The sequence below is a fragment of the Cetorhinus maximus genome, chromosome 21 (genome assembly GCF_964194155.1).
Source record: "Cetorhinus maximus chromosome 21, sCetMax3.hap1.1, whole genome shotgun sequence".
Classification (NCBI taxonomy): domain Eukaryota; kingdom Metazoa; phylum Chordata; class Chondrichthyes; order Lamniformes; family Cetorhinidae; genus Cetorhinus; species Cetorhinus maximus.
In genome coordinates, this window is record NC_135899.1 from 42,356,034 (window position 1) to 42,376,481 (window position 20,448).

Genomic DNA, 20,448 nt, shown 5'->3' on the forward strand with positions numbered 1-20,448 from the left:
TGACTTTTAACTTCCCTCTGAAATAGTAAGCCACTCAACTGTACCAAACTACTATAGAAAAGACAAAAAGAAATAAAACTGGATGAACCACCTGGCATTGACCGAGGCATCAGAAACAACAACGGAACACCCTGCCCAGTCAACCCTGTAAGGATCAGGCCAAAGTTGAGAACTGTCCTATAGGCTGGTCAAGCAACAGTCTGACATAGTTCACTAGGGAAGGAAATCTGCTGTCCTTACCTGGTCTGGCCTACATGTGACTCCAGACCCATGTGGTTGATTCTTAACTGCCCTCTGAGATGGTCTAACAAGCCACTCAATTCAAGGGCAATTAGGGATGTCAAATAAATACTGGCCTTGCCAGTGACACCCACATCCCATGAAAGAATAAAAAGGAAAAAAAACTAATTGAATCATACTTTACAGCCAATGCCCCAGAGTCCTCCATCACCATTACTTGGTATGTTCTGTTCCACTGGCAGGACAAACCCATCAGAGGTGGCGGCACAGTGATATACAGTCAGGAGGGAGCTGCCCCAAGCATTTTAAACACTGACTTCAGACCCCATGATGTGTCATGGCATCAGGTCAAACATGAGCAAGGAAACCTCCTGCTTACCACAGCCCTCCCTCAACTGATGAATTGGTACTCGTCCATATTGAACACCAGTTAGAAGAAGCACTGAGGGTGGCAAGGGCACAGGATCTACTCTGGGTGGGGGACTTCAATGCCCATCACCAAGAGTAGTACCACTACTGACCAAGCTTGCCAAGTCCTGAAGGGCATATATGCCAGACTGGGCCTGTGGCAAGTGGTGAGGGAAAGGGGGAACCTCACCCTCACCAATCTTTCTGTTGCAGATGCATCTGTCCCTGACAGTAATGATATGAGTGACCATCGCACAGTTGTTGTGGAGACAAAACCCCGTCTTCACACTAAGGATATCGTTCATCATGTTTTGTGGCACTACCACCAAGCAGTAAGGGGGATCCAGAACCAATCTAGCAGCTCAATACTGAGGTGGTATGAGCCATCAGCAGCAGCAGAATTGTATTTAACCACAATCTGTAACCTCATGGCCTGATATATCACTCAGTCTACTAGTACCATCAAACTGAGGGATCAACCCTGGTTCAATGTGATTTTATGTGGTCTACATGGACTTAGGAAGGCTTGTGATAAGGTCCCTCATGGTAGACTGGTCAAGAAAGTAAGAACCCGTGGGATCCAAGATAAAGTGGCACTTTGGACCCAAAACTGGCTAAGAGGCAGGAAGCAGAGGGTGATGGTAGAGGGATATTTCTATGACTGGAAATCTGCTTCCAGTGGAGTTCTGTAGGGCTTGGTGCTAGGGCCCTTGCTGCTTGTGGTGTACATAAATGATTTGGACTTAAATGTAGGGGGTATGATCAAGAAGTTCGCAGATGACACGAAAATTGGTAGGGTGGTAAATAGTGAGGAGGATAGCTGTAAACTGCAGGAGGATATCAATGGACAAGTCAGGTGGGCAGAGCAGTGGCAAATGGAATTAAACCTGGAAAGGTGTGAGATAATGCATTTGGGGAGGGCTAACAAGGCAAGGGATTACACTATGAATAGTAGGGCCCTGGAAAGTACTGAAGATCAGAGGGACCTTGGTGTGCATACCCACAGATCCCTTAAGGTAGCAGGGCAGGTAGATAAGGTGGTTAAGAAGGCATATGGGATACTTGCCTTTGTTACAATACAAGAGCAGGGAGGTTATGCTGGAACTGTATAAACGCTGGTTAGGCTGCAACTGGAGTTCTGGTCACTACATTATAGGAAGGATGTAATTGCTTTGGAAAGGGTGCAGAGAAGATTTACCAGGATGCTGCCTGGGCAGGAGGGTCTGAGCTATGAGGAAAGATTGGATAGGCTGGGGTTGTTTTCCTTAGAGCAGCGAAGGTTGAGAGGGGACCTGATCGAGTTGTATAAAATTATGAGGGGCATAGATAGGGTGGATAGGAAGGCCCTTTTTCCATTAGTGGAGGGGTCAATAACCAGGGGGCATAGATTTAATGTAAGTGGTAGAAGGCTAAGAGGGGAGTTGCAGAGAAATCTTTTCACCCAGAAGATGTTGGGAGTCTGAAACTCACTGCCTGAAGGTTGGTTGAGTCAGAAACTCTCATAACATTTAAGAAGCATTTAGATATTCACTTGCATTGTCATAGCCTTCAGGGCTATGGGCCAAGCACTGGAAAATGGGATTAATGTAGTCAGATCTTTGTTGACCAGTGAGGAAACGATGGACTGAATAGCCTCCTTCTGTGCTCTAAATTTCTATGATTCTATAATGAGTGCAGGAGAGCATGCCAGAAGCACACAACCAGACATACCTAAAAATGATGTGCCAACCTCATGAAGCTACAGCACAGGACTATATGTATGCTAAACAATGGAAGTAGCATGATATAAGCAGAGCTAAGAAATCTCACAGACAATGGATCAGATTCTGCCACATCCAGTCATGAATGATGCTGGACAATTAAGGAACTAACAGGAGGACGAGGCTCCACAAACATCCTCATCCTCAACGATGGGGGGCCCAGCATATCAGTGCAAAAGGTAAGAGTGAAGGTTTTGCAACCACCTTCAGCCAAAAGTGCTGAGTCAATGATCTATCTTGGCCTCCTCCTGAAGTACACAGCTATGGTCTCTGGCAATATCCTGGCTGCAGTACTGAAGGCTTGTGCTCCCCTACCTAAGCTGTTCCAGTACAGCTACAACACTGGAATCTACATAACAATGCAGAAGATTGCCCAGGTATGTCCTGTCCACAAAAAGCAGGACAAATTCAACTCATACAATTATCACCCTATCAGTCTACTCCCGATTGTCAACAAACTGATGGATGGTATCATTGACAGTGCTATCAAGTGGCACTTACTTAACAATAATCTGCTCAGTGATGCTCAGTTTGGGTTCCGCCAGAGCCACTCTGCTTCTTACCCCATTCCACCCTTTGTCCAATAGTAGAATAAAGAGCTGAACACAAGGGGTGAGGTAAAAATAACTGCTCTTCACATCAAGGCAGCATTTGATCAAATGTGATATAAGGGAACCTGAGCAAAATTGAAGTCAATGGCAATCACAGGACAAATCTCCACTGGTTGGAGTCATGCCTAGCACAAAGGAAGATGGTTGTGGCTGCTGATGGTCAATCACCTCAGCCCCAGGTCTTTGCTGCAGGAGTTCCTCAGGGTAGTGTCCTAGGCCCAACCATCTTCAGCTGCCACATCAATGATCTTCCTTCCATCATAAGGTCAGAAGTGGGGATGTTCGCTGATGGTTGCACAATGTTCAGCACCATTCGCAACTCCTCAGATTCTGAAGCAGTCCATGTCCAGATGCAGCAAGACCCGGACAACATTCAGGCTTGGGCTGATGTGTGATGCGAATGTTACTTGCCACTTAAGTGTCAGGCAATGACTATCTCCAACAAGAGAGAATCTAACTGACATTCAACAGCATTACCATTGTTGTATACTCCTTGGGGTTACCATTAACCAGAAACGTAACTCAACCAGCCATATAAATACTGTGGCTACAAGAGCAGGTCAGAGGCTGGGAATTCTGCAGTGAGCAACTTACCTCCTGACTCCCCAAATTCAGTCCACCATCTACAAGGCACAAGTCAGAAGAGAGATAGAATACTCACTGTTTGCTTGGATGAGTGCAGTTCCAACAATGCTCAAGAAACTCAACACCATCTAGGACAAAGCAGCCCACTTGATCAGCATCCCATTCCACCACCTTTAAACATTCACTTGCTCCATCACCTGTGCACAGTGGCAGCAGTGTGTACATATACAAGATGCACTGCAGCAACTCACCAAGGCTTCTTTGACAGCACCTTCCAAACCCACAACTTCTACCACCCAGGACAGGGCAGCAGGTGCATGGGAATAACATCACAATCGAGTTCCCTTCCAAGTCACACACCATCCTGACTTGGAACTATATTGCCGTTTCTTTACTGTCACTGGGTCAAAAACCTGAACTCCCTCCCTTATAGTACTGTGAGTGGAAACATAGACTGCAGTTCAAGAAAGCTCACCAACACCTTCTCAGGGGCAAAATGCCTCCCTGGTCAAGGATGTCACTGAATGGCTGCAGGGCATTCTAAAGGGGGAGGGCAAACAGACAGAGATCGTGGTACATATTGGTACCAAAGACATAGGTAGAAAGAGGGATGAGATCCTGCAAGCAGAATTTAGGGAGCTAGGAAACAGATTAAAAAACAGGACCTCGGAAACAGATTAAAAGACAGGACCTCAAACGTAGTAATCTCTGGATTACTTCCAGTGCTACACAGTCGTGAGTATTGAAGTAGGAGGTTGGTCCTGATGAATGAGTGGCTGGAGAGATGTTGCAGGAGGGAGGGTTTTAGATTTCTGGGACATTGGGACTGTTTCTGGGGGCGGTGGGACCTACACAAGGCAGATGGGTTGCACCTGAACTGGAATGGGACAAACATCCTTGCGAGTAGGTTTGCTAGTGCTGTTGGGAAGGATTTAAACTAACTTGGCAGGGGGTTGGGTTCCTGAGAGGAGGTGGGGGGAGATGCACAGTCAAAATTAGAAGAGAGAGCAAGTGAGTCTGGAAGGCATAGAAATTATAGGCCAGTTAAGGCACAAGGGAGCTTGGCAAGGTTGGATGGTATTTATTTTAATGCAAGGAGTCTGACAAATAAAGCAGGTGAGTTGAGGGCACAAGTTAACACATGGAAGTATGATGTCATTGCTGTCACAAAGAAATGGTTAAGAGAGGGCAGGATTGGCAGCTCAATATTCCAGGATATAGGGTCTTCAGGCGAGACAGGGAAGGAGGTAAAAAAGGAGGGGTATCGCAATATTGATCAAGGAATCAATTACAGCAGTAAGGAGGGATGACATCTTAGAAGGCTCCTCAAATGAAGCCATATGGGTAGAACTGAAAAACAAAAAAGCAGCAATCACATTGCTGGGAGTGTACTATAGGCCTCCAAACAGTCAGAGAGAAATAGAAGAGCAGATATGTAGGCACATTTCAGAGAAGTGTAAAAATAATAGGGTAGTAATAATGGGGATTTCAACTTCCCCAACATTAACTGGGTTAGTCATAGTGTGATAGGTTTAGAGGGAGTGGAATTCTTAAAATGCATTTGAGTCAGTACGGAGAAGGTCCTACAAGAGATGGGGCGGTCCTGGACTTAATTTTAGGGAATGAAGCCGAGCAGGTGGTAGAGGTATCAGTGGGGGAGCATTTTGCAGATAGTGATCATAACTCCATTAGATTCAAGGTTGTTATGGAAAAGGACAAGGATGGGCCAGAAATCAGAGTTCTAAATTGGGGAAGGCCAATTTTAATAAGATCAGATCTGATTTGGCCAGAGTGGACTGGGAGCAGCTACATTTAGGTAAATCTGCGTCAGAGCAGTGGGGAAGAAAATAGGGAGAGTACAGGACCAATATATTCCAGTAAAGACAAAGGGTGGGACCAACAAATCCAGGAACCCTGGATGTCGAGGGATATACAGGATTGGATAAAGAGAAAAAGGGAGACTTATGGCAGATACTGAGGGCTCAAAATAGCGGAAGCCCCAGAGGAGTATAGAATGTGTAGGGGGGAACTTAAAAAGGAATTTAGGAGAGCAAAAAGGGGGCATGAAAAAACATTGGCAGGTAAAATAAAGGAAAATCCAAACTTGTTTCACAAGTACATTAAGAGGATAACCAGGGAAAGAGAAGGGCCCATTAAGGACCATAGTGGTAATTTGTCTGTGGAGCTGGAAGACGTAGGTAGGGTTCTAAATGAATACTTTGTGTTGATGTTCACAAGTGAGGGGGGGCGATGTGGGTATGGAAATCAGGCAGAAAGACTGTGATGTAATTAATGAAATTAGCATAGAAAGGGAGTAGGTTCTAAGCAGTCTGGCAGGCTTAAAAGTAGATAAATATCCAGATGAAATATATCCCAGGCTGTTGAGTGAGGCAAAGGAGGAGGGAGCAGGGGTGCTGGCAATAATTTTCAATACCTCTCTGGCCACAGGAGAGGTGCCAGAGGACTGGAGGGCAGCCAATGTGGCACCGTTATTCAAGGAAGGGGGAAGGGATAAACCAGGGAACTATAGGCCAGTCAGTCTAACGTCAGTGGTGGGGAAACTATTGGAAGCAATTCTGAGGGACAGAATTAAGCTACACTTGGAGAGGCAGCGATTAATCAAGGACAGTCAGCATGGTTTTGTTAAGGGGAGGCCATGTCTGTCCAATTTGATTGAATTTTTCGAAGAGGTGACCAGGCGTGTAGATGAGGGCAATGCATTTGACGTAGTCTACTTGGACTTCAGCAAGGCTTTTGATACGGTCCTGATGGGAGACTGATAACGAAGGTAAGAGCCAAGGCAATTTGGCAAGTTGGATCCAGAATTGGTTGAATGGCAGGAAGCAGAGGGTGATGGTCGAGGGGTGCTTTTATGACTGGATGCCTGTGTCCAGTGGGGTTCCACAGGGATCGGTGTTGTGTCCCTTGCTGTTTGTGGTATATATAAACGATTTAGACTTGAATGTAGGAGGATTGATCAGTAAGTTCGCGGATGACACGAAAATTGGTGGGGTGGTAAATAGTGAGGAGGATAGCCTTACATTACAGGAGGATATAGACTGGCTGGTCAGATGGGCTGATCAGTGGCAAATGGAATTTAATCCGGATAAGTGTGAGGTGATGCACTTGGGCAGGACAAACAAGGCACGGGAATACACGATGAATGGTAGGTCCCTGGGAAGTACCGAGGGTTAGAGGGACCTTGGTGTGCATGTCCACTGGTCCCTTAAGGTAGTGGGACAGGTAGATAATGTGGTTAAGAAGGCATATGGGATACTTGCCTTTATTAGCCGAAGCATAGAATATAAGAGCAGGGAGGTTGTGCTGGAACTGTATAAAACGCTGGTTAGGCCACAGCTAGAGTATTGTGTGCAGTTCCGGAATCCTCATTATAAGAAGGCTGTGATTGCACTAGGGAGAGTGCAGAGGAGATTTACCGGGATGTTGCCTGGGCTGGAGAGTTTTAGTTATGAGGAGAGATTGGATAGACTGGGGTTATTTTCCCTGGAGCGGAGGAGATTGAGGGGAGACATGATTGAGGTGTATAAAATTATGAGGGGCATAGATAGGGTAGACAGGAAAGAACTTTTCCCCTTGGTGGAGGGATCAATAACCAGGGGCCATTGATTTAAGGTAAGGGGTAGGAGGTTTAGAGGGGATGTGAGGAAGAATTTTTTCACCCAGAGGGTGGTGGGAATCTGGAACTCACTGCCTGAAAGGATGGTAGAGGCAGAAACCCTCATAACATTTAAGAAGTATTTGGATATGCACATACGATGCCATGGCATACAAGTCTATGGGCCTAGTACTGGAAAATGGGATTTGAATAGTTAGGTACTTGTTTGACCGGCGCAGGCTCGACAGGCCGAAGGGCCTTTTTCTGTGCTGTAGACCTCTGTGACTCTATGACTCTAGGCAACAAATGCGATGCTGACATCTCATTAAAGAAAAAAAATACTTTGCATTACTTTAACTCAGCCAGGAGCAATTGCCTGAGGTGAATCAAATTCAACAAGTGGCTGTGCCACCCTAAGAGAGCTTGTTGTCTCACACCGGAGCAAGGATGGCACTAAAAGGATTGGCCATAAAAGTCACAGTTTTATTAAACTTCTATGTGACCAGATCATTCCAGGTGGGAGCGGGCAACATATCAAACCCATGCCAGAGCATAATTCATCACTGCATTCAGGAGGAGACGCAATTCCTATTTGTGAAGCAAAGCGGTTACATTGTGATCTCTCCAGTGCTTCATCCTGAGGTAGTCTGCCGCTCCGACTGTCTTTGGATCCAAGCCGAACCAGGGGATGATGCTTGGAGACATGGGAAACCCCCTCTGTACCTAGATGAAGACCTAGCTGCACCTCCTGATCATGCAACTTTAATGGACAATGAGCAAAAGCCTTGCAGCCACCAGAAACATCATGAAGCAGATCATTGGCATGCTAAAGTAATGTTTCTGCTGGCTGGACCACTCGTGGGAGTTTCCACTACATGCTAGAGTGTGTCTCCAAGTTTGTTGTGGCCTGCTGTTTTCCCCACAACATCTCTATTATGATGCAGCCATTGCCACCAGGCACACTGAAAAGGATGGGCTCCAAGCTCTATGGGATTCCCCAATGCCACACTGGAGCCCGATTCCTTCATGCTCTTTGACAGTGACAGGCAGTTGTCTCACAAGCCAGCCAATGCAACAAGTATCTCGGTGTGCATTCTCCTGTATGGTATCCCATCAAAGTTTTCATCCGAGATACCTTTGGAAGAATTCATCTGCAACCTCACCCTCCAGTGAGCTGACGGCACAAACCATCTTTTCCCTAGGCCTGGCTGCAGCCCAGTCATGCCCAGTGATTTACCATGTGCTGATCCTGCCTCTATATTAGCTCCTAAAGTTCATATAGTGCCAGTATCTGAACTGGTGGCTGCGAGTGTCAGATTAAGTGATGGTGCCTCCTTATGTCTGGTCTGGTGTTGCTCTCTCTTTTCCCCCTGGGTCGCTGAACAGGTGACAGTTCTTGGGTATTTGAAAGCAGAAAGTCAGATTGGGGAGGTTGGTGTGAGGGAAGCGGGTGGTGTGGAAAGCAAGAGGTCCATGGTCACACCATCTTCAGCTTGCACTTTCCACATAGTAGGATGAGGGGGAGATTGGATTTGAGAAGGGGCATTAGAAAGGAACCTCAAAGTCAACCTCAATGTTCTCAGGGATTCGTGATGCAATGCACTCTGCTGCAGCCAGTTCTACAATGAGGGTGCACCATCTTCTCTCTTTGGCTCAGAGTGTGCCTGTCACATGCCACTTTTACGTTATTACCTTCTATTGTGGGTAACTTTGTCCTGCAAGACAGAATGCCAGTGATTGTGTTGTATTTGGTTGCTATAGTTGAAAAGCTGGAGATATATGGAGGCAATGAAAGGTAGGTGTAAGGCTGGTACCATTGGAATAAGTGTGAGAGTGAGGTGGAGTATCTGCATGTTAGGCCTGAGTCTGGAGTGCTAGGTACTGTTGATGGGTGAATGATGGGAATGTGATGTGTTGAGTAGCATGAGAAGTTGATTGAGATGTCATGTGAAGATGCATTTACTGACATGGATCACCCATGTGAGGCTACTGAACTTCTTGCAGCACTGCTGCCAGGTCCTCAGGGTAAGACTCTGGAAGTTGTCCTCCCTTACCCTCCGCTCCCATTCCCTTCTGAGGATGTTCCTTGATGGCCTCCTAGCCACGCGTGAAACATGGCCTCTCGTCTCCTGTTGACCGACATCACTAAGGCCTCCAGCACCACATCTGTGAACCTGGGAGCCTTTGCTCTGCTCTGGTTTTCCATTTCCTTTGCTCCCAATTGCAGACAATTACAGAACCAACAGTCAGCAGCAGCTTCCTTATAATACCAACGCAGTTCCCCTTTAAGGCTGTCTTTGGCAGCTGGAAAAGATGCTGGCCTTGCACGTTGCTAGACCTTCCTTTCAGTGTTCAGCCTAACAACAGGTTTATGTCCTCTTTGGCTGAATGCTACAGTCATTCAAATGAGGAAGCAACACAAGGTTTGCAGTCTGCTTGCCTGAACAGGATTGGGCATTGGCAGATCGCGAATTGCAACATCCATGCCCGAAAACATGTGAAAACGAATTTTTAGCCCAATTTCCGATGAAATAACAATGCTAAAGTTATGGGTCTCACAAGAAGATTCCATTGAACTTTGAATGGAACATTAACAATATTGGGTCCAGTTGATTCCAGAGTATGATGTGAGATAGCGGCTGATTGATGTAGAAAAAGATTATGAAGCATTTCTGGTGCAGTATGTTAGATTTTCAGGCACAACATTGCTAATGATGGGGTCAGGTTGAAATTTCCTCCACTTCACAATATTGTTAAAAGCACTTGTGACTGCAGCTCTGGGCATATAAAGTCTTAAAGAGCTGCATCAAATACAGATCTTATCATTTTAACTGAAATGGCATGCTTGTGGCTGTGAGTGGTCAGATAGCCCTGCCTCCAAAACTATCTTTCACTCATTTTCCATTAACAGGAACTAAGAGATACCCTGTCTCATCCTGTAGCTGGATGGATTGAAGTGAGAAAGAAAAATATAGGAAAAAGGAGACAGTAAGGAAAAAGCAAAAAGCAAGAAACACAGAAGACACAAAAGAGGAGTGAAGTAAAATTTTGTCGCATTACTAATTTTCTCCCCTCCTGATCTGAAGATGCTGACTTTTGCTCAAATGGAATCCCCATGAAGCACTAGTCACCCCCATTGCTCCAGACAGTTAATAATCAAGTATGAGTCTGCAAATGTGTTAGCAAGCCATTCACAGCTAAGCCTGAGCCTGCCAGCCTTAAGCCAATATAGGCAATTCTCCAAGTATGAACTTATGTTAGGTAAGGTTCCCTGCCACCAATGTAGGTTTGTAAAACAAGCCTGGTGTCCACACAATCGGCATCCGGGATTGACTTTCTAGGGTACAGAGTAACAGCAGCCTACAAACGACAACATCAAAACCATTCATGTGCTTCCAACCCCAACTAATGTGAAACAAATGGGAGAGCACAGTACAAAATTGGGTGTAAGAAGCCTGGCCAACTTTCTCCTTCATCACTCAACACTGTTGAGGCCAGTAATGTTGGTCCTTCTGCCAACTGAGATCAACTAACTCAGCACAGGTTGGAGCCCTCCCAATTCAGCTAACTCATTGAATATCTGCAGCCAATATGAAAAACACAGGTTAAGTTTCATATTTATGAATTTTCACAGCACGGTGCCTGAAATGTAAAGCTAGTGATTTAAAAACTCACATCCAGAGTTTGTCTAAGGAATATCACTCTGCTAATTACCAAACCAATGCGAATGAAAACTTGCAGATTTCATATTCTTTATAAAGATCTAATTGGCATTTCTGATTTATTACTTAATTAGGTTCTGGGCTTTACCGGATATGCAGATTTTGAAATTCCTAATTAAGATAGAGACAGGCAGGAACCTGGTGCCAACAGTCTGTGTGGGAGAGATTCCCCTTGCACAGCAAAAAGTTAGTTATACATTTGGAGCCTGTGCACTATTTACTGGAGCTCCCCGAGCAGATTTTACTATTGTCAGCACCATACTTATTACAGCTAATAAATCTTACATAAACTTAGCATTTTGCTAACTGTTTATAAACACTGGATTAGTCAGGTATCACAGAATGCAGAAGAGGCCCTTCGGCCCATTGAGTCTGCACCGACATGTGAGAAACACCTGACCTACCTACCTAATCCTATTTACCAACACTTGGCCCATAGCCTTGAATGTTATGACGCGCCAAGTGCTCATCCTGGTACTTTTTAAAGGATGTAAGGCAACCTGCCTCCACCACCCCCCCAGGCAGTGCATTCCAGACTGTCACCACCCTCTGGGTAAAAAGGTTTTTCCTCACATCCCCCCTAAACCTCCTGCCCCTCATCTTGAACTTATGTCCCCTTGTGACTGACCCTCCAACTAAGGAGAACAGCTGCTCCCTACCCACCCTGTCCATGCCCCTCATAATCTTATACACCTCAATCAGGTCTCCCCTCAGTCTTCTCTGCTCCAACGAAAACAACCCAAGTCTATCCAACCTCCCTTCATAACTTAAATGTTTCATCCCAAGCAACATCTTGGTGAATCTCCTCTGCACCCCCTCCACTGCAATCACATCCTTCCTATAATGTGGCGACCAGAACTGCACACAGTACTCCAGCTGTAGCCTCACCAAGGTTCTATACAACTCCAACATGACCTCCCTACTTTTGTAATCTATGCCTCGATTGATAAAGGCAAGTGTCCCATATGCCTTTTTCACCACCCCACTAACATGCCCCTCCGCCTTAAGAGATCTATGGACACACACGCCAAGGTCCCTTTGTTCCTCAGAATTTCCTAGTGTCATGCCGTTCATTGAATACTTCCTTGTCAAATTACTCCTTCCAAAGTGTATCACCTCACACTTTTCAAGTGTACTAGTTGCAAAAAAAGTTTTGGACTGGGGGAAGAGTGAATTTTAGTAAAATAAGGGAGGATCTGGGCAAGGTAGGCTGGGAACAGCTACTTGTGGGGAAATCTACAGAGGAGCAGTGGGGGGCGTTCAAAAAGGAAATGGGAAGGGTACAGGCTCAATATGTTCCTCTAGGGTGATAGTAAGGAGTAACAAGCCCAGAGAACCATGGACGACCAGAGATATTCAGGTTACAATGAAAAGGAAAAGAGAGGCATTTAGCGGGTACAAGGGAAGCAAATCAGCAGAGGCATTAGTGGAGTACAGAAAATGCAGGGTGGAGCTTAAGAAAGCAATTAGGAGAGCAAAAAGGGGATATGAGAAAGCTCTGGCTGGTAGAAGTAGGGAAAATCCCAAGATATTCTATAAGTATATCAATGGAAAGAGGATAACCAGGGAAAGAGTAGGGCCCATAAGGGACCAAGGGGGCAATCTATGGGTGGAGCCAGATGACATCGCTAGAGTGTTGAATGAATACTTCACATCCGTCTTCACCCAAGGTATTCTGCAGTGTTTAAAAGGATCTTTACAAATGATGATTGATAAGTAAAGGACTGGCTCCAAGGCAGTTAACACACAGTGTGCAAGAGGCAAAAGAAAACATTTTGCCCTTATCTGGTATTGTATGGTTCTTGTGTGCCTCAGCAACAGCTCCTGTGCATAATTAATGCAAATGTTGTAAAAGGAAACACTTCACTGCCATCTAGACTGTACAACTTGTATAGATCTCACTGTCAATACTTGTACATGTCCTTGTATGTCATGAATGCAGGGACCAGGTCTGGATTATGGGCTGCAATATTGAGCACCATAGAATCATAGAATAGTTACAGCACGGAAAGAGGCCATTCGGCCCGTCATGTCTGTGATGGCTCTCTGAAGGAGCAATTCATCTAGCGCCATTCAGAAGGTCATTTCTTCGGTCTTGTCAGACACTGAGGGGACACTCATCCTTCTTGACGACACCATTATCCATGGAAGGGGCAGAGCAGAACATGATCAGTGTTTATCAGCAGTGCTCCTTTCAATGTGCAGTACAATTTGATGCTCAACACAGGATAAATGCACATTTGTGGCATCCAAGATTGACTTTCCAGGGTACAGACTAACAGCAGCTTGGGTAAAGCCTACAAACAACAACATCAAAACTACCCATGTGCTTCCAACCCCATCTAATGTGAAAGAATTGGCATCATTCCTTGTTACTAAGACCTTTTATCACAAATTTGTTTCCAAGTACGCAGTGAACGCAGAGCCTCTTTGGAAGCTACTGCGCAAAGATGCATAATAGGAATGGACATTTGCACAGCAATAGCGTTTGATACGTTAAAGGTGAAGATAGCATCTCCGCCAGTCCTCGAACATTTCAACCCACATGCAGAAATATGTGTTACAATGGATGTGCCAGAAAATGAGATAGGAGCAGTACTCTCACATGTACACTGAAGAAAGTGAATGACCAGTCATTTACACATCACATCGTTGTCAGAAACTGAATGTAAGTACTCTACTGGAGAGTGGGGAGCACTAGCCTGCATCTACACTTGTGAACATTGGCACGTACATCTCTATGGTAGAAAGTTCACTCTCCGCACTGATCACCAAGCACAAACTACATTGTTAGCAGCATCATAATCTGGTCATCAACCTCTACTCATCTACTCATTACAACTTTGAGATTGAGCATCTCTTAGATTCACACAACCAAGTAGCTGACATGCTGAGCCATACTACTACCACACACAGCACCAGTAATAGCGAAGCGACTTGCGATACTGAAGACTGCTCAATTGTGGTGATTTCACATGCGACTGTGAATCTTGTTACGCGAATGGAGTTGAAGGCAGAATCAGCGACAGACAGCATACTGCAGAAAGCCAGTAACTAAAGCTCAAGTGGCCTCGTGGAATAGAGGAAGAACTGGTCCTGAACTACAGAATACGGAATGAACTCGCATTGCTTAATGATAACTGTAACGCACATGGAACTCGAGCAGTTATCCCAAAAGTGCTACAGCAACATATATTGCATCTGGCCCATGAAGGAAATCTGGATGTTTTGATGAAACAACAATCCCACAATGTCTGGTGGCTGGCAATAGATGGCTGCATAGGAGAGTTCCTTGGAAACTGTAAGGTTTGTACACTCAGTGAAAAATCTTTTAAACCATGTCCTGCATCTCTGCAGCTAACCGCATGGCCAATAAAGCCATGGCAACAACTCCAAGTAAATAGTTTTGGAGAAGTGCAACCAGCCCCTAGCAATCAACATTTGTTGCTTGTTGTTCATGATCTACAGCATTACTCTCATCACTCTCTCTGTTACCTCATCAAAAAACTCAAGCAAGTTAGTTAAACATGATTTGCCCCTAACAAATCCATGCTGATTTTTGTTAATTAACCTGCAGTTGCCCAAGTGACTATTAATTTAGTCGCAAATTATCCTTTCAAAACGTTTCTCTGCCACGGAGCTTAAACTGATTGGCCTGTAGTTGCTGGCCTTATCTTTACATCCTTTTGTGAACAAGGGTGTCACAGTTGCAATACTCCAGTCCTCTGGCACCACCCCTGAGTCTAAGGAAGACTGGAAAATTATGGCCAGTGCCTCCACAATTTCCACTCTCACTTCTCTCAGTACCCTTGGAAGCATCTGATCGAGTCATGGTGCCTTATCAACTTTAAGTGCAGACAGCTTATCTGATACTTCCTCCTTATCAATTTTAAACCCTTCAAGTGTCTGAACTACCTCCTCTTTCACCATGACCTGGACTGCATGCAAAGTATTAATTTTAATCCTCAGCTATGCCCCCTGCCTCCATGTATAAACTGCCTTTTTGATACCTAATCGGGCATACTCCTTTTACCACCCTTTCACTATTTGTAGAAGAATTTTGGATTTCCTTTTATTAGCTGCCAGTCTCTTCTCATACTCTCTGCTTCTCTTAATTGCTTTTTCACTTGCACTATCTGCTGTGACACTGTTCCTGATTACTGTTCCAGCTATTCCATTCTCAAACGCCTATATTAGGTTAATAAATTATATTGAATGTAAAAGGCTAATTACATTTATGCTCAGTTAAACCTTTCCGCTGTTCTCATTTGTCCCTCTTACCAGGATAAAGAGTCCGGAATTTGCCACATCCTGGTGATTGGGTATGGTGGAAAACACTGACAGGACAAGACAGCTGAAGACAAGCAGGAATCTGTTGGAGACAAAAGAGAAGTTAACTAAATTAAGCAGACATGGTGGGAGATATTGCAGATATTCAGAAGCTGCGGAAAACAATTTAACTGTGCCAGTGTTTTATCTCAACATCCTAGAGCTTCCAACAATGCAGAAATTCAGTGATCCGTGCTCAGAGAAAAAAAACAATTCAGCAAACAAGCGTTAGAATGTTGTATTAACCTGGCATTATTGGAGTATAATTCCCAATACAGCACTGGAGTATAATTCTGAATCATTGTCTATTATATATTTCCCTAAAGGATATTAGTGAACAAAATGAGTTTTTATGACAATTGATGATAGTTTCATGGTCACCATCACTGAGGCTATCTTTCATTTCCAGATTTTTTAATTAATTAACTTAAATTCCACCAACCATCATGGTGGAATTTAAACCTGTGCCTCTAGAACATGTTTTTTAAAATTTGTTCATGGGGTGTGGACGTTGCTGGCTAAGCCAGTATTTATTACCTGTAGCGTAATGACTTAAATGGGTATGTTAATAAGACCATGATGATATTAATAATGTAACTGTAACATCAGGCGTCAGATGACCAAGAGGCTCCAAGAGAGCTGGGCGCAGAGTAGTCTGTGTCCTGAAAACCATGTGCTTATCCTGAGGTCTTTATAATTGTTCTTAATGAATTGTTTCAAGTAAAACTATAGCAACTATCTCAAGTCTGTCAGAGGATAAGCAAAGCCTCATCAAGGTATGGTAAGACAATAAGACATGGTAACAGTAAAACATCTTCAAAGCTCAGTGACAAGATGAAAGATGAAGATTACTCGTCCAGTGACATTATCAGTTCACCACCATCATCCCCATTCTCAGTACTCAATACTCAGTGGTAGAGTACAATTACCAGAAATTACTTTGTAACTGACACCAGGCTAAGGTATTATTGCTAATGATTACTGTATAATACATTCAGCACTATAATACATTTATCAGTGATTACTGTACAACAGATACTGTGCTATAACACAAATGTTAGTAATTATTATATGAATAACACTTAAAGAGTACAATTATTAGGAACAATCGTAAAATATGACTTGTGGATTTTTAAAAAATTGTTTCACTATACATGTCTGGTAATGATGTTGCATGGTACGATCATACTCAACATTTTCCTACCAATTTGGTGCCTACTTTGTCTCAGAGGCAGCATTCTGGTCTCTGAGTGTCTGATCTTGGGTTAAAGTTCCACCTTTGTACAGAATCTAGGCCACGATTCCAGTGCCATATTGAGAGTTTACATTGTCACAGGTGCCATCCTTCTGGTGAGACATTAAACCAAAGCCCATATGCCCTGTCAGGGGGGCTTAAAAGATTTCACAGCACTATTTTAATGAAGAGAAACGGCAGGGGGAGAATGGTGGCAGGGGTGGGGCTAAATTTGACAGCCCCCTAAAATGCTGCCAAGCCCTTTGATTGCAAGGCAAGCTGTGCACCAACTTTGCATTGCTTGCTCATTCCAATGATTTCAGCACCAAATCATACCTGAGTTTTGCTACAAAGGACTCAGATGATGCCAATGGGCAGCCTGCACAAGGATGCTGAAGAATATGTATAAGTAATTGCTTGGTGCTTTGGTAAGCCTGATAGAAAGCCTACAGTTAATTGCAAGGAGCAAGGAGGAGTCCAGCACCACCTAGCATAGAACACAGGGTGTACCCTTTGCAGCACAGAAAAAGCAGCCAATTCCATTTTCACACATTTTCACACGTGCACCCAGCCGTACAAGCACCATATAAGACCATAAGACAGGAGCAGAAATTTCAATGGTCAATGTTGCAGCTTCACTTGCAGCACAAGCGGCAGCCACCCAATGTCTAAGTGCTCAGACTGAAGTCATGCAATGTCAGCTTGCTGCCTTACAAGTTCAGACTGCTGTCATCATGGTTGTGGATTACAGCATACAAGAGTACTTGCAAGGTCTCATAGCAGTCGAGTAATCTGTCCTCCAATACATTACTGGAGTTACTGAGGCATCATCCTGGGAAGTGGCAGTGGCTCCATGGAGAATAAATCTGCTGTCCTGTCTGAGGAAGACAGCATCCATCCTCTCACCACTGCCACTCCACCATTGTCCTTGCTGTTGCCAGTCAGCCAGCCATCCCAGATTGTGGTTGCCCATGCCAAGTGGTGCAGTCCAAAGTCAGAGCTTCTGGATGCAACTTAGAGCTGTCCTCCAAGGCCGTCTGCAATCTCCTCCACTTAAATCAGCAGCCTTCCGTCAGCCATGCTGCAGTCACTGGGTAAGAGCACTAGGTCAGGCAAAGGCACACTGAAGACAGGCACTCATGGAATGCACAAGTGTGATAGTTGGCATTTGTACTCAACATGATTTCATTTATAAATTTGGTTTGTAATATTTATTTTATGTCGGCTTCGATTTTTGCATTGTGGCCATAAGGGGAGGCAGTGGCATAGTGGGTATTGTCACTGGTTCATATTCCAGGGACCCAGGGTAATGCTCTGGGGACCTAGGTTCAAACCCCACCATGATGGTGGAATTTGAATCCAATAAAAATATGGAATTAAGAGTCTGATGATGACTATGAAACCATTGCTGATTGTTGTAAAAATCCATCTGGTTCACTAATGCCCTTTAGGGAAGGGCTGTCCTGACTGTGACAACCTCAGCAACGTGGTTGACTTTATATCCCCTCTGGACAAGGGCAATTAGGGATGGGCAATAAATGCTGGCTTAGTCAGTGACGCCCACATCCCATGAATGAATAAGAAAAAAGCAGACACTGTGATATGGTCACAGTGGCAGAGGGAATATAAGGTGTGGAACTGTTGGTGAACAGGGAATGCGGTTACTGGTATCACACTTGGATAAGTTCTTCATGGACAGGCCAGCCAGCCGAAAGAGGCTGTCTCAGTTTGTAGAAAGCTTACATGACAGTTTCTTAGAACAATACTTTGTGGGACCAATCAGGGATAAAGCTATTTTAGATCTAGCATTGTGTAATGAGGCAGGTTATTTGTAATCTCATCATAAAAGATCCTCTGGGAAAATGGAGAGTTAAATTCCATGTTAAGTATGAAAATGAGATATTCGGGTCAAAATCAAAAATTTGAAACTTAAACAAAGCCAATTATGTAGCCATAACGGAGAGCTGGCTAAGGTTGAGAGCCAGAAGACACTGGGTTATGGTTTTTGGCAAAAGAGCCAACAGCCAACAAACGTTTTTACACAGTGACTAGTAAGGATCTGGGATTCTTTACCTCAAGAGGATTGCGAAAGCTCCATCATTGAGTATTTTCAAAGCTGAGAGATTTTTGGTCATATTAATGGTGGAACAAGTGTGAGGGGCTATATGGCTTGCTCCTGCTACTATTTCTTATGTTCTTATGTAAATAAGCTTGTTTATTCTGGCCACTGATTCAAATCTATAACCATTTAAAGTTGGAAAAGTCTATAGGGAGATGTGTAGCAGGTGCTGAAGGACTTTTTGCTGACTTCAAGGCTTCTACACAAACCAGTTACTCTTAAACATGGATGCATGAGGAAATATTTCCCTTGGAATACTGCGTGATTTGCAGCATTTACAGAGGTCATGTAGAGCCGGACAAGCTACTGGAAGAGGGAGGAGGAAGGGAGAAGGGGTAAAGCACTCTCAGCAAGGCTATATCTACACAGAGTTTTCAGGGAACAATTCTCAGTGGAGAACAAATTTGAGACATCTGTGCTTCAATAAGGATGCCACCCCAAATACTGCCACCCCATCTGTAATCTTAGAGCAGGGCATTGCCAGTGCCTGTGAAGGGGTCCAGACAATGAACTTTCAAACTTCTGGCTCCTTGCAGTCCAGTGCTGGAAATATTTGAAACAACTGTCCATTTGCTGTCCGCTGTTATGTAAAGGAGGCCACTGAGGCACTAATCAATGGGAGCAGATAGAAAGAAACAGCTGGAAAATGCATACAGTTTCATTACGAATGCAATCTCCCCCATGGTGCAGGGTGCCATTGGCTGCAACCGCATCACTTTGCGGATGTTGCAGGCCAACTCTGCCCTATATCAGATCAGAAAACAATTTCACTCCCTAAACTTCCAGCTGGTGTGTAACCATAGGCAGCAAATCATGTGGGTCAATGCCAGGTATCTGGCACAGGTAACGGTGCCTTAATTCTGCAGCAGTCTGCAGTGCCAGCTGCATTTCAGCCACCATGACAAACCAAAGGGCAGCAGAGGGGCGATGGGTTATCACTGATGTGACGACTGATGACTCCACTTTGTAACAAACACATACATGCCCAGCATACAATGTAGTAAGAACATGCTGCCAAATGAAATGTGATAGAGAAGGCTATTGGCATGCTGGAGCAATGATTCTACTGCCTGCACCACTCTGGAGGATTCCTCCAGGACTCAGCAGATCAAGTGTCAAGACTCAGAGTGGTCAAGATTTTAATCAGTGGCCAGAATAAATCAAGTTGATTTGCATAAAAACATAAGAAATAGGGGCAGGAGCAGACCTTACGGCCCTTCACGTCCTGTTTCACTATTAATACGATAAAAATCTCTCAGCTTTGAAAATACTCAACGATAGAGCTTTTGCAACCCTCTGAGGTAAAGAATTGCAGATCCTAACTAGTCGCTGTGTAAAAAAGTTTTCCTCATGTTGCTGTTGACTTTTTTGCCAAACCCTATAAACCAATTTCCTCTGGCTCTCAACCTTAGCCAGCTCGCTCTTCATGGCTACATAGTTGGCTTTGCTTAAGTTTCAAATTTTTGATTTGGATTCGAGTACGTCATTCTCATACTTAACATGGAATTTAATTGTGATATGATCACTTTTACTCAGAGGATCTTATATGATGAGATTACAAATAACCTGCCTCATTACACAATGCTAGATCTAAAATAGCTTTATCCCTGATTGGTTCCATAAAGTGTTGTTCTAGGAAACTGCCATGTAAGCATTCTACAAGCTTTTCTTCCAGCCTACATTTGTCAATTTGATCTACCCAGTCAAATGAAGATTAAAGACCCCACAATTATTACATTGCCTTTGTAACAAGCTTCATGCTCTGTCCAAAGGTATAACTACAATTAGGGGGCCAATAAACCAGTGGTTCTCAAAGCGTGGTCC

The 20,448-nt window shown here is 44.3% G+C and overlaps 1 protein-coding gene across 1 annotated transcript in view; it reads right to left on the bottom strand.

Moving 5' to 3' along the window:
- Window positions 1-20,448, bottom strand: part of kcnq4 (potassium voltage-gated channel subfamily Q member 4) — a 596,979-nt gene that overhangs the window by 190,414 nt on the left and 386,117 nt on the right. The window contains exon 2 of the mRNA XM_078566896.1: window positions 15,224-15,314. Coding sequence (XP_078423022.1) covers window positions 15,224-15,314 — 91 coding nt within the window. The remainder of the gene's footprint in view (window positions 1-15,223; window positions 15,315-20,448) is intronic.